The sequence below is a fragment of the Cetorhinus maximus genome, chromosome 16, assembly GCF_964194155.1.
Source record: "Cetorhinus maximus chromosome 16, sCetMax3.hap1.1, whole genome shotgun sequence".
Classification (NCBI taxonomy): domain Eukaryota; kingdom Metazoa; phylum Chordata; class Chondrichthyes; order Lamniformes; family Cetorhinidae; genus Cetorhinus; species Cetorhinus maximus.
In genome coordinates this window covers 37964465-37979683 of record NC_135894.1, presented here as the reverse complement: position 1 = coordinate 37979683, position 15219 = coordinate 37964465, and the positions used below count along the sequence as shown (strand labels likewise).

Here is a 15219-nt window from a genome sequence, read left to right as displayed (position 1 = left end):
TAAACGGAACATATTGATTTATGGGATGTAACAAGTAGTGTTCCCAAGTGATCTCTTCTGGTGCCTCAGTTTTTCCTTCACTCTATTATATAAGACTTGGATGAAGGAATACAGTTTCATATCGAAGTCAGAAGATGACACTAAACTAGGAGAATAGTTAGGTACTTGTTTGACCGGTGCAGAATCAATGGGCCAAAAGGCCTTTTTCTGTGCTGTAGGCCTCTATGACAAGTGGGGATGTTCGCTGATGATTGCACAATGTTCAGCACCATTCGCAATGCCTCAGATACTGAAGCAGTCCATGTCCAAATGTAGCAAGGCCTGGACGATATCCAGGCTTGGGCTGACAAGTGGCAAGTAACATTCGTGCCACACAAGTACCAGCCAATGACCATCTCCAACAAGAGAGAATCTAATCACCGCCCCTTGACATTCAATGGCATTACCATCACTGAATCCCCCACTATCAACATCCTGGGGATTACCATTGACCAGAAACTGAACTGGACTAGCCAAAATAAATCCTGTGGCTACAAGAGCAGGTCAGAGAATAGAAATCCTGTGGTGAGTAACTCACCTCCTGACTCCCCAAAACCTGTCCACCATCTACAAGGCACAAGTCAGGAATGTGATGGAATACTCTCCACTTGCTTGGATAAGTGCAGATCCAACAACACTCAGGAAGCTTGACACCATCCTGGGCAAAGCAGCTTGCTTGATTGGCACCCCCTCCACAAACATTCACTTCCTCTACCACCAACTGCCAGTAGCAGCAGTGTGTACCATCCAAGGCTCCTTAGACAGCACCTTCCAAACCCACAACCGCTACCATCTAGAAGGACAAAGGCAGCAGGTAGATGGGAACACGACCACCTGGAAGTTCCCCACCAAGTCACTCACCATCCTGACTTGGAAATATATCGCCATTCATTCACTGTCGCTGGGTCAAAATCCTGGAACTCCCTTCCTAACAGCACTGTGGGTGTACCTACACCATGTGGACTGCAGCAGTTCAAGAAGGCAGCTCACTACCACCTTCTCAAGGGCAACTAGGGATGGGCAATAAATGCTGGCCTAGCCAGCAATGCCCACATCCCATGAATGAACAAAATAATGCACACTTTATGTGGGTGCCCCTTATTTCCAAGCAGCCAGCTGGTAACTCTGTTTAGATGCGAAGAGATCAGCGAGTGTGGACTGCTGCAGGACATGAGCATGTTGGCAGTTGCTGAGGAATCTTGTGCACACCTGCATAAATATCTTTCTATGGTTCCGCACCAGCTGTAACATTGATGGAGTGGAGGCGCTTGTGTTGATCAATACTCCTGGGTGGTCTATGGGTGCCTTAATTGCCAGATGCATGTGGTCAGTGACCTATCTGAAGTTATTCAGAGCCACAAATATGACCACCCATTCATTCTGACTGGCATCAATAGTAGCAAAGTTGACACAATTGCTTACCCTAGCGGACAAGCCATCCATCACCTGATTGCAAACTCTTGGAAGGATCCTGAAGCAAAGTTGAGGGAAGTCATGACTTTGACAGGCGCTGATAAAGTGTGGCCACCACAGCCAGCTGGCAGCGGGTCTTGCTCTAGCAGGCTGCAGCTGCCTGCCACAACCTGATGCAAGACCCTAAGCCTCCTGATACACTGGTGTTCCAGCATGTTGCGGAAGCTTATCCTCTAACTATACACAGTGTGTAGGGTAAGGCCTCCTGAGCTGCACCTATTTGCTGATCCCCTCGCTTGAGCTACAGGTCTGTGAGGATTGCTGCTGGTGCCATTGCTGTTCCTGCTAGTGCTGTTCCTGCTAGTGCTGTGAATGCTGCTGGACATCTTGGTCCTCAGCTCAGGTCCAAAGTAAAGCCACATAGCAGCACCAATATTGATCTGATTGATCAGAGCTCCAAAGTGGAGAACAGACATAATGACCTCTAAAGCTACAAAGAATAACCTCTCAGCACAAGTACTGTGAATGAAGCTTTTCACACAAGCAGGCAAGAAAGCACCTGTGAGGTTTCGTAATTATTAGCATATTGCCCTGTTATACTTTCAACCCCCTCAATTGCCATTGTGTTCTCATCATGCCTTCACTGGTGAATTCCAGGAAGCCCGGAAAATCCGTGGACCCACAGTTAACTTGCAAAAGCCATGTCAATATTACTGTAATTGAGTGGTTAACATACTGACGTTAACAACCTGCCTTACCTGAGAGGGGGTTGCTCACACACAGCCTAAGGTGCTGCAGTTAACTGCAGAAATTGGCACGTTGGAGTCAGTTTCCTGCTGTACTATCAATTTCCCTGGTTTTAACCCTCCCCCACAAATTCCCAATCCCCCCTACTCCTGCACATTAAAATTCACCCCTACGTCTCAGTGTATAAAATCAAGGATCCCCGCATGCTTTGTTAACAGGCTTCTCAACTTGTCTTGCTACCTTCTAAGATTTGCGTACCCCCATGTCTCTCTGTTCCTGCATCCCCTTTAAAACTGTACCTTTTAGTTTTTGTTGCCTTAACTCATTGTTCCTACGGAAATGCATCACTTCACACTTCCGTGCCTAATTTCATCTGCCATGCGTCTACCCGTGTCCTCCTGAAGTCTACTACCTCTCTTACTGTTTAATCCATTTGTGAGTTTCATGTCATCTGCAAACTTTGAAATTATGCCATTTGCCCAAATTAAGGTCGTAAATAAAAAAAGGGCAATGATGGTAATAATGACCACTGGGGACTACCACTGTATACTTCCCTCTAGTCTGAAAAACAACCATTCACCACCACAATCTGCTTTCTATTTAATAACCAATTTTGTATCCATGCAGTCACTTTGCTAATTTATTATGTGGTACTTAATCAAGCACCTTCTCATCAAAGAACATAAGAACTAGGAGCAGGAGTAGGCAATTCAGCCCCTTGAGGCTGCCCCGCCATTCAATACAATCATGGCTGATCTAATTTCAGCCTCAACTCCAATTTCCCGCCCTCTCCCCATAACCTTTTAACCCGTTACTAACTAAAAATCTGTCTATCTCCTCCTTAAATTTATTCAGCGTCCCGGCATCCACTGCACTCTGAGGTAGTGAATTCCATAGATTCATGACCCTTTGAGAAAAGTAATTCCTCCTCATCTCTGATTTAAATCTACCACCCCTTAGCCTAAAACTGTGGCCTCTCGTTCTAGAATGCCCCACAAGGGGAAACATCCGCTCCACGTCTACTTTGTCTATCCCCTTTAGCATCTTATATACCTTAAATAGATCTCCTCTCATCCTTCTAAACTCTAGCAAGTATAGGCCTAAACTGCTCAATCACACCTCATAAGATAAGCCCCGCATCTTTGGAATCAATCTAGTGAACCTCCTCTGAACCGCCTCCAATGCAACTACTTCCTTCCTTGTTAGTCAAATAAGATCTGCCTCCAAAAAATCAGGGTGACGGTTGTCTTTCAGCCTCAAACAATGCACACTAGCGCATGGGAGGGGAGAATATAGGGCAATAGTTTCATCTCTTCACTAACTATAAAGTAGTGTTATGTATATTTTTGATAAAATTAGTGAAAGGAAAGATTGCAGAGTTTTATTTATTTACACATACACACACAACTCTTTGCTGTTTTTCAGTCTGTTCACAGCCCCTGGGGATGGAGAATGGAACTATTGCAGATGATCAGATAACTGCGTCATCCTTCCTGAGGTCGTGGTGGGGTTCTTGGAAACCATCACTTGCACGTCTGGATCAGGAAGGCAGAATTAATGCATGGAAATCAAATGTATGCAGGAATAAGAGCTTAAATTGTCTAACTGCCTGATGACTAAATGATTAGTTATTATTAACATAATCTCATTGAAGTAATAGGTTAACTAAAAAACTTGCATTTATATTGTGCCTTTCATGACCATCAGATATCTCAAAGCGCTTTACGGCCAAAGAAGTAGAGTCGCTGTTGTAACATAGCGAATGTGGGAGCCAATTTGCACAAAGCAAACTCCAAACAACAGTGTGATAATAATCAGATAATATTTTTTGTGACGTTGATTGAGTGATAAATATTGGCCAGGACACCAGGGATAGCTGCCCTGTTCTCCTTTGAAATGGTGCCATGGGATCTTTGCCACCCATCTGAAAGGACGGACAGTATCTGAGTTTAGTATCCTAACAGAAACAATGCGGCACTCCTTCAGTGATACACCAGAATGTCAATTTTTTCAGCAATACTCAAGCTGATTTTTGGAGTGGGACTTGAACCCGTAACCTTCTGACTCAAAGGCAGGAGTACTACCTACTGAGCCCCAGCTGATACACACATTTTGGTAATAATTAGGGCTCAGCTTTAGAATTGTATTATATTCAGTAACAAATATTAGCATTTAATATTCAAATTTAATGCTGAGAATCAGTAAATATTTTATGAGTCATCACTACAGAGGGTCATCTGTCTTATTGTTTATGATGAGTTGGAGATGTTTTGTATTATGGGTCCACTGAGCTCTAACAGTAACTATCCCTCAGGCTCACAGCAGAAAAAGAGATCACCGATGCCTTCTTTCCCTTCTACAGGTTTCTCCCCATGACGTGAAAATTGATGTATCTTTTGCATGTTTCCCAGATCCAAAAAGGGCACCACATAGTCAAATTTTGCAGTGCAATGCATTTGTGAAGGTCACCACAGTATAAATCTTTTACACAACGTATCCTTCCAAGCCATCCTTGGTACTGTGACACAGTAGCCAGTCTTTACCCCATTGATGCATAAAACACTGATAAGGTATTGTTTGTCAGTTCAAACATTTTCATCACTTGGATGGCACAACTTCATTTGAGTGGGATGGAAGGAAAATTGATACAGGAGAGAGTTGAACTCAAGGGCACGATATCGATAACACAAGAAATTTTAGTATAAAGTATAAAACAACTACTTAAATTATAGTATTATGTAATATTAAACCATCCCTAAAAAAAATCTTATTTTTGAACCAGGAAGTAAACACAGATCAGTGGCTTCAGGTTAACTTTCTGGAGAAAAAGAAGATAACTGGCATTATTACACAAGGGGCCAAGTCCCTTACCACCACAATGTTTGTGCAAACCTATGCTGTGCATTTTAGCAATGATGGAAAAATATGGCTACCATATACCAATCAGCCAGATGTGGATGAAAAGGTAGGAGCAAATTTGTTGAAGGTTGTGAGGAAAGGACAAGAATTTATTGTCTGCTTTGTCAATGATGGTGTAGCATTGAAGTATTTATCCACATGGAGTGCAAAAAAAATTTTTATGCAAGGGTGTATCACATATAGCACAAAATGCGCTTCTGCCTTCGGTGATAAATAAGTCAAGTTCAGCTGTAAAATTACTTATGATTAAATAGGCTGCCCAGGCTCTCAAATGACAATGGCTGTTTGAACACAGTGCTGGAGAGCTGCCAGTCTGTGCCTGTGAAAATATATGAGGGTGAATTAGTACCTTCAGCATTGTGGGTGTACCTAATCCTCATGCACTGCAGTGGTTCAAGAAGGCAGTTCACCACCACCTTTTCAACAGCAATCGGTGATTAATGCGGACCTTTCCAGCGACACTCATGTCCCATGAATGAATTAAAAATTCCATAGAAAAGGAGGATTTTTTTTTGCTGAGTTATTGCCAAGGGAAAAGAGCAATAAAAATAGTTCATACTGTCTTGAACAAAACTAAGCGATGGGGTAAATAAATTTCTTTCATCTTCCCATAATTCTCAATTTCTCAGGAATGCTGTCCCATCAGATTAAATAATAAGCACTCTCTTAACCTGCTTTCTTTCCTTTTTAATTTGAAAGTGGGGGTACAGTGATCTCTAATGCAAAATTGTCAATGAGTTCTTATAAAAATAGTCTTCAGTAAAACTGCAACACAGACCAATTACGGTATGTTGGTGAATTTTTTAATCCTAGTGTATCTTCAAAAAAGAATAAAACATTTTTTCTTATTTTACATATGACCAGAATTATTTTTGTCACATAGAAATTAATTTGTTTATTAAAAAGCCTAACCTCTTGGTTCATTATGCTTTAATATTATTTTCCCTCTAATAAATCATAACATATTCATTTCTTCCATGGCAATCAGCATAATTTAGTTTGAAAAAACATATTCAAAGGAAAAAGTATTGTATTTAAGTTATATCAATTTACAATGAATAAACTCTATTAGTAATAATTTTCAATATTTTACCAAAGAAATAGATAACTCATTTATAGTTAAATTATTAGTAGGAATCTTGACTTGGGAAGATAAAGCAAGGTCTCGTGTACAGGGGATGTTAATCCTGCCTACTTATGTGTACAAATACTTCATTAAAACTTAATTTTTAATTAATATTATCTTTAATTCACAGATATTCATAGGAAACACCAATTATTATCAACACAAAAAAGGCCACGTCAATCCACCTATTTCTGCCAAATATATCCGGATTATTCCAAAAAGTTGGTACAATTACATTGCACTTCGACTAGAATTCATGGGATGTGATTCTGAATGAAGATATTTTCAAGGGCATTCACAGGAGAAAATAGAACCTTTTGTAATAAAAAAACTTTTCTAACTAAAATCATGCCTTTTTAAGAAGGACTCAAAATATACAAAGAGAATGAAAAAAAATCTGGTGTAAAAAAACATTATTTTAATTACTAGATATTTTGGTTACAACTAATTTATAAAATGTCAAAATATAATTCAGTATCAGGTTGGTTAGTTGGATCTAAATCACTTATTGCATAGTCTGTTGGTTTTGTCAGTTTTTTTTTTCAACAAAGTTCTGTAAAATGTATGGTACTTTAGAAAACTTAAAAAACAGATATTGTTCCAACCATTGTGTGGAGTTTACCTATATTAGTGGTGAGTTAAGAGGGAAGGGAAGAGGGGATGCAGTCAGGGAAAAAAGAACAAGGCCAGAGAGAAGAAAAGGGGGACAAACAGGGGTATAAGTCAACAAATTATCTCAGCAAGGGTGGGGGAATATAACATATTGATTACTTTTGTATTGTTCAAAAAGGACAAATAATATTAACTGGATTAAGTGAGTCTGATTATAAATGTTTGTTATGAAATAAAGAGGTTTAATAATTCATATCTCTCTTCACCTCTCCGAGTATTTACCTTCAAGAAGACTGAAGAACATGTGAAAGGCATTAAATCTAGTTATGATCAGAAGAGGACACTATTGTTATACTCCGTGCTATGCTATTGTATATTTAGCATGGGCATGATCTAAATGTAAAAATCTGACTATTAATAGGAGTGACTATCATTGCTATACCTGAGAGAATCTAAGGCAAGACTCTTGAGCCTGTAATAATAACATGACTGCCCTCTAAAGTAACATGGCCCAAAGCTGTGGCAAGATCCAGTCATGCCTGTGGCCTCATATATCCCTGTTGTTACTAACCGCTTCCTATTTCTATGATTTCAACCTACTTTCAACCCATTCCACTATTTTCCCAAATGCAATAAAATCTGTTTTTTCCTAATTGCCTTTGTTTAAACATTATCAAAACCTCCTAGAAATTCAATTCCATAAAATCCAGAGAAGTTCCAGAGAGCTTATTGAGGAAATTACTAATCAAGTTAGTGAAACATTAACAATGCTCATGAAACCATGCCATGCATCTTCAATATAACTGGAGATACATTGCTCTCTCAATGATCATTCCTAGCACCTTGTATAAAATCTTCTTGCATTGTCCCTATACCAGAAGTTAAGTTTTGAGGGGCCAGTTTCTTTCCTTAAAACAATATTCAGTAACATCTCGGGAACGAGGTGAGAAACAAACTGCAAATAAAGTTATCAATGAAGTGTCTCATAATACAGAATCAGACTTCATTTCCTCAATCTGCAACACCTCTGCTTGTCTAAATCTCAGGAAATATTTGTGAAAATGAAAAATATGAAAGGTGTCTCACAATTAGTCTGTCAATGGAGAAATCACACTGACATCAATGACGAATGCTGATATGATTCAATGAAATCCCTTTGAAATGTATCGTGCCAACAACGCCTCTGTTTTCCAACAGCTGCAAAGGTTTTTAATTAAAGATTACAACAGTGACCACATGTCAAAAGTACTTAATTGGTTGTAAATCTTCGGGGAATCCTGAGGCTGTGAAAGTTTCTATATAACTGCAAGCCTTTTTTCTTATATTAGGCAAGAATTGGAATGCATTGTGAAGATATGTGGCTTATCTATACTACATTTATTTTTATTATTCCAATAGGGGGAAAGGTAGGGCAAACAAATCCAGAGCTCCCTCAATGATGAAAGAGGTGCAATGTAAAATGAAGTGGAAAGTATGGCAGTTGTCAGGTGGATAATACAATTGAAAATCTGGCTCAATATAGAAGACTCAGAGGGGAAATGAGAAAAAAGAGGGTAGTAAAGAGAGGGTATGAGACTAGTAGCTCACATTAAAGGTGGGGCACTTTTCAGAGAAGCAGAGGTTGCAAGAAGATGTGATAGAGCTGTTCAAAATCATGAGAGGACTGGACAGAGTAGATACGGAGAAACTGTTCCCATCAGTGGAAGGATTCAAAACCAGAGGATGCTGATTTAAGGTGATTGGCAAAAGAAGCAATACGGTATGAGAAAAAACTTTTTTTGTAAGTTAGGATCTGGAATACACTGCCTGAGTGTTGGAGGCAGATTCACTTGTGGCTTTCAAAAGATAATTGGATCAATATTTGAAGAGAAAAAATTGCAGGACTGTGGGGGAAAGGCAGTGGAGAGAGATTAGGTAAGTTGCTCTTGCAGAGAACTGGGACAGACATGACAGGTCAAATGGCCTCCTTGTGAGCTGTAACCATCATATGATTCCATGATTTTAAACATCCTTTTCCACATATAATTATAATCTAATGTAAAAATGTAAGTTTGTCTAAAGCTCAGGAAATACTTGTGAAAATGAAAACAAGGAAGGTATAAGACCACAAGACATAGGAGCAGAAATTAGGCCATTCGGCCCATTGAGTCTGCTCTGCCATTCAATCATGGCTGATAAGTTTCTCAACCTCATTCTCCCGCCTTCTCCCCATAACCTTTGATCCCCTTACCAATCAAGAACCTATCTATCTCGGTCTTAAATACACTCAATGACCTGGCCGCCACAGCCTTCTGTGGCAATGAATTCCATGGATTCACCACTCTCTGGCTAAAGAAGTTTCTCCTCATCTCTGTTCTAAAAGGTCTTCCTTTTACTCTGAGGCTGTGCCCTTGGGTCTTAGTCTCTCCTACTAATGGAAACATCTTCCCCACGTCCACTCTATCCAGGCCTTTCAGTATTCTGTATGTTTCAATCAGATCCCCCCCTTATCCTTCTAAACTCCATCGAGTATAGACCCAGAGTCCTCAAACGTTCCTCATATATTAAGCCTTTCATTCCTGGGATCGTTCTCGTGAACCTCCTCTGGACCCTCTCCAGGGCCAGCACATCCTTCCTGAGATACGGGGCCCAAAATTGCTCACAATATTCTAAGTGTGGTCTGACCAGACCCTTATAAAGCCTCAGCAGCACATCCCTGCCTTTATATTCTAGACCTCTCGAAATAAATGTCAACATTGCATTTGCTTTCCTAACTACGAACTCAACCTGCAAGTTAAACTTAAGAGAATCCTGGACTAGGACTCCCAAGTCCCTTTGCACTCCAGATTTCTGAATTCTCTCCCCATTTAGAAAATAGTCTATGCCTCTATTCTTCCTACCAAAGTGCATGACCTCACACTTCCCCACGTTGTATTCCATCTGCCACTTCTTTGCCCATTCTCCTAACCTGTCCAAATCCTTCTGTAGCCTCCCTGCCTCCTCAATACTACCTGTCCCTCCACCTATCTTTGTATCATCTGCAAACTTAGCCAGGATGCCCTCAGTTCCTTCATCTAGAACATTAATGTATAAAGTGAAAAGTTGTGGTCCCAACACTGACCCCTGCGGAACTCCACTAGTCACCAGCCGCCATCCTGAGAAGGACCCCCTTATCCCCAATCTCTGCCTCCTGCCAGACAGCCAATCTTCTATCCATGCTAGTTCCTTGCCTCTAACACCATGGGCTCTTATCTTACTGAGCAGCCTCCTGTGCGGCACCTTGTCAAAGGCCTTCTGGAAGTCCAAGTAGATAACATCCATTGGCTCTCCTTTGTCCAACCTACTCGTTACCTCCTGAAAGAATTCTAACAGATTTGTCAGGCATGACCTCCCCTTGATGAAACCATGCTGACTTTGCCCTATTTTACCATGCACTTCCAAGTATTCTGAAATCTCATCCTTAATAATGGACTCTAAAATCTTACCAACGAATGAGGCCAGGCTAATCGGCTTGTAATTTCTGGTCTTTTGCCTCATTCCCTTCTTAAACAGGGGGTTACATTAAGATTTTCCAGTCCTCTGGGACCCTCCCTGACTCCAGTGATTCCTGAAAGATCACCACTAACGCCTCCACTATCTCTTCAGCTATCTCCTTCAGAACTCTGGGGTGTAATCCATCTGGTCCAGGTGTTTTATCCACCTTCAGACCTTTCAGTTTTCCTAGCACCTTCTCCTTGGTAATGGCCACCATACTCACCTCTGCCCCCCGACTATCTTGAACTTTGGGGATGTTACTCGTGTCTTCCACTGTGAAGACTGACGCAAAGTACCTATTCAGTTCCTCCGCCATCTCTTTGTTCCCCACTACTACTTCTCCAGCCTCATTTTCCAGCGGCCCAATGTCCACTTTTGCCTCTCTCTTACCCTTTATGTATCTAAAAAAAACTCTTGCAATCTTCTTTTATATTACTGGCTAGTTTACCATCATATTTAATCTTCTCCCTCCTTATTTCTTTTTTAGTTGTCCTCTGTTGGCCTTTGTAGGCTTCCCAATCCCCTGGTTTCCCACTGCTCTTCGCCGCATTATATGCTTTCTCTTTAGCTTTTATGCTGTCCCTGACTTCCCTTGTCAGCCATGGTCGCCTCGTCCTCCCTTTAGTATGCTTCTTCTTCCTAGGGATGAATTTTTGCTGTGTCTCTCAAATTACTCCCAGAAACTCCTGCCATTGCTGTTCCACTGTCTTTCCTGCTAGGCTCATCTCCCAGTCAATTCTGGCCAGCTCCTCCCTCATGCCTAGTTGCCTTTATTCAACTGTAATACCGTTACATCTGATTCCAGCTTTTTCCTTTCAAATTGCAGGGTAAATTCTATCATATTATGGTCACTTCCTCCTAAGGGTTCCTTCACCTTAAGCTCCCTTATCAAATCTGCCTCATTACACATCACTAAATCTAGAATTGCCTGTTCCCTAGTGGGCTCCACCACAAGCTGCTCCAAAAAGCCATCTCGTAGACATTCCACAAATTCCTTTTCTTGGGATCCACTACCAACCTGATTTCCCCAGTCTACCTGCATATTGAAATCCCCCATGATCACTGTAACCTTGCCTTTCTTACACGCCTTTTCTATCTCCTGGTGTATCTTGTGCCCCACATCCTGACTACTGTTCAGAGGCTTGTATATAACTCCCATTATGGTTTTTTTACCTTTGCAGTTCCTCAACTCTACCCACACAGATTCTACATCATCTGACCTTACGTTATTTCTTGCTATCGATTTAATTTCATTTCTTACTAACAAAGCAACCCCACCCCCTCTGCCAACCTGCCTATCTTTTCAATAGGATGTATATCCTTGGATATTTAGCTCCCAGTCCTGATCCCCTTGCAGCCATGTCTCCGTGATGCCCACCATATCATACCTGCCAATTTCAATCTGCGCCACAAGCTCATTTAACTTATTTCGTATACTGTGTGCATTCAGATACACCTTCAGTCCTGTATTTCCGTCCCCTTTCTCATTGTCGTCCTTTTATCTGATGTGCTTGAAGTTAGATTCCTAGCCCTTTCCAAACACTCTGTCCTATTTTGTGTTCTGGAGACTTTAATAGCCTCTCCTGGGCTTTCCTTTTCAGTTTTTTCATAATTTTCCATGAAGTTGAATCCACCCCCCCCACACGCTAACCTGCTGCTTTGTTTCCCATTAGTCATACTTCTTGGAGTTTTACCTTTCCCTCCCCCCCCACCCGCCACTTTCTAGTTTAAAGTCCTGTTGACCACCCTATTTACCCTTTTCGCTAGAACATTGGTCCCAGATCAATTATGAGCCGGAGTTCCTCCAGCAACAAACACTTGCTGCAGATGTGGTCACTGCGGCTCGCAATGGGATCTGCCAGCTCCCACATCATACAGCTACAGCACATCACCTGCCCAGCCATCTCTACTTAGATAATTAATTTATTAATCCGCTTTGCAGTGTTTTTTTCTCAAATTTTGTGCAGATTTCCTACCAACCAATCAGGTCACAGCTTTCCTGTGATGTCACTTTTTCAGTTTTGGCTTCAGTTACTCTGTGCCCCGAGGTCACCGCTCCGGTGCTCCTCCCTCCGAGTCTGCTCCCTGGACACAAGGCCGCGAATCCCCGAGGTAAGCTAGATTTATACTCACCGCTCTGGTACTCCTCCCTCCGAGTCTGTTCCCAGGATTTACTCACCAATCAGCTGCTTTTTCTTTAAAATTCACTTTCAGAACAGTGTCCCTTGCAGGTCTGGTGCACTCCTGAAGGCACTGCCTCTTCCTCTCTCTTTTTTAGGTTTGAGGAGGAGGGAGGGATGGAAACACTACAGCAATGTAAAGTTTGGGGCTATTCCGTTCTTTGACAGTGGGTCCTCCTCAATTCCCTCCTGAGTCACGGTGGCTGCGGTGACCTCTCCCAGAATGCTTCAGTCACTTCTCACCAGCGCCCTCTGTTGAATGCTCTTCCTCCTGTTGAATGCAAGAGTCCTTCTCCTCGATTCCCTCCTGAGTCGCGGTGGCCTCTCCCAGAATGCTTCAGTAATTTCTCACCAGCACCCTCTGTTAGATCTCACAATTAGTCTGTCAATGGAGCAATCACACTGACATCAATGACGAATGCTGAAATGATTCAATGAAATCCCTTTGAAATGTATCGTGCCAACAGCTGCAAAGATTTTTAATTAAATATTACAATAGTGACCACATTCAAAAGTACTTAATTGGTTGTAAATCTTTGGGGCACCCCGAGGCTGCAAAACCTTTCATATAGTTTATATAATAATGTCTAATATAAGTTGTTGGATAATGTGACCATATTTTCTAAACCAAATCTGGGGAGACACAGCCTGACATTCACCCCCAGCATCCGAGGCAGTGGAACACGCCTAATCTGGTTCCCAGGACACCCACCCAGCATGACTCCCACATCCACTCATTCATCCAGCTACCAGAAGCCCCCATTACTCATACATTTTGGCTCCAGGGCTGCTCTCTCTTCAACGGAATTTCACAAGAAAATTGCATGTGACCCTGGAACCTCAATCTGGGGACTGTCTCCGGAAAACGGGGATGTACTGTCACTCTAATTTTAGAAGATGTTAAAACCCACATTAGCCAATGGCACCCAGAGGTATTCACAATTTGCTGCAATGATTTTTGAAATGTACATTAAAAAAAACATCCTGAGTTGTTTAGTATTCTTGAAAATCATTCAGTTATGAATAAATCACCCTAATGCTGGAGCATAAGCCATAAAGCAAGTGGAATGTTCATAATGTGTTTCAGAACTTAAGAAGCTTTAAGCTTTATTAAGCTTGTTTTTAATTGAATGGGTTTGGTGGTGGGAGGGGGAAGCTATGAGGATACAGCCTCAGGGTGCCCCGAAGATTTACAACTAATTAAATACTTTTGACATATGGTCACTGTTGTAATCTTTAACTAAAAACCTTCGCAGTTGTTGAAAAACGTAGAGGATTTATTGGCACAGGTCATTTTACTGTAAATTGAAAACAGTCCCAAAACAGCAGTCTTATAAACCTCATAATCATAACATATCTCAGTGACAGTGTATCAGGCTCTTAATGTTGCATAGTGTTCACTCTTATTTGTCAACAATGACATTCATCATTTTATTAATGTATTTAAGGATTGTAAGACAAATTTGTATATCTGTAAAATGGTCAATACTTTAAACAAAAAGTGTCCTCATGTCTTTGGCTGAGAGCAAGCCTGGGTTGTTTGATTGTTAGAGATTAATTGGGGCCCAGGCTGTCTTACTGGGAGGAAGGTGCAAGGTGTTTACTTTTGGAGACAATGGCCAGCAACATGTGTGCTGACAGTGGATAGACTGTAAGTCTCCAAAGTCCCAGAAAAGTGTTGAGAATGTCAGGTTTTGCTCTAAACTGACCATTTAGTTCGAAGATGAACGAGAACAGGACTCTCAAAGATAGCTAATCAGCATCTCTACCTGAATACTAGGCCCATGTGATTCACTTTGCCATGGTAATGGGCTTCAAGATGGGAAGGATACAGAGGAAGCCATTGTGATATTGGGTTACTGGCTTTCCTAAAGTATCACTGAATATCAGTGATACTTGAAAGAGTGATAGTTAGAGGCCAAAAGTCTTTGTGGTTCACCGCACTAGAATGCCGGAGGAAGCTTAAGCTCAGACTGAAAAGACCAAATTCATGAGGAGTTAAAACGTGATTGGAGGATTTGCCAAGCCTGTGTGAGGAGGATCTCCCAGAAGGACAGTTCTGGGCTTAGCAGTTACTAGGGTGAGAAAGGAAAAGTACAGAATTTTACCCCTTGGGAGCGAAGAATCTTTTTGGACTGATTCTGGGAGAATTGAAGGTCTACTGAAAGGCCAGTGTTTAACCAATACCTGATAGTGGGATTTTTTTCAACTGTGTTAAAAGTTCTGTTCTACAATTTCACATATAAATTCCCTATATAAATCGTATCTAATGGTGATTTTAATCTGTTACAGTAAACGCCGTAAAACGTTAAATCTTCTTGTGTCATCCGTTCATTATTAACTGGAACTTCGAATTTCTTTTCTAAAAGTTATAAACCGATAAGGGCATTGATACAGGAATAAGAAGTTCAATCTCAGGGAAATCCTGCCGACACCTTTGCAATTCTGCAGTCACGACTTGGTGTTGCTGCGCTGCACCTCGGGTTTGCCCGTTGCTATTGGCTGTTTGTTGCGGTTGCTGAGTACGGCGGGGGGGGGGGGGGGGGTGGGGAGACGGGTCCAAATTGCGCGTTGCTATTGGCTGTTGGTTCCGGTTGCTCAGTGCGGGGGGGGCGGGTCCAAATTGCGCGTTGCTATTGGCTGTTACGGTTGCTCAGTGCGCGGGGGGGG

General features: G+C 41.6%; 1 protein-coding gene across 1 annotated transcript in view; it reads left to right on the top strand.

The window, feature by feature from the left end:
* f5 (coagulation factor V) overlaps positions 1 to 7109 on the top strand; it is a 119118-nt gene extending 112009 nt beyond the window's left edge. Inside the window, exons 23-25 of the mRNA XM_078559700.1 lie at positions 3625 to 3773; positions 4982 to 5164; positions 6375 to 7109. Coding sequence (XP_078415826.1) covers positions 3625 to 3773; positions 4982 to 5164; positions 6375 to 6521 — 479 coding nt within the window. The 3' untranslated portion in view covers positions 6522 to 7109. The remainder of the gene's footprint in view (positions 1 to 3624; positions 3774 to 4981; positions 5165 to 6374) is intronic.
* Positions 7110 to 15219: the final 8110 nt, after the last annotated feature.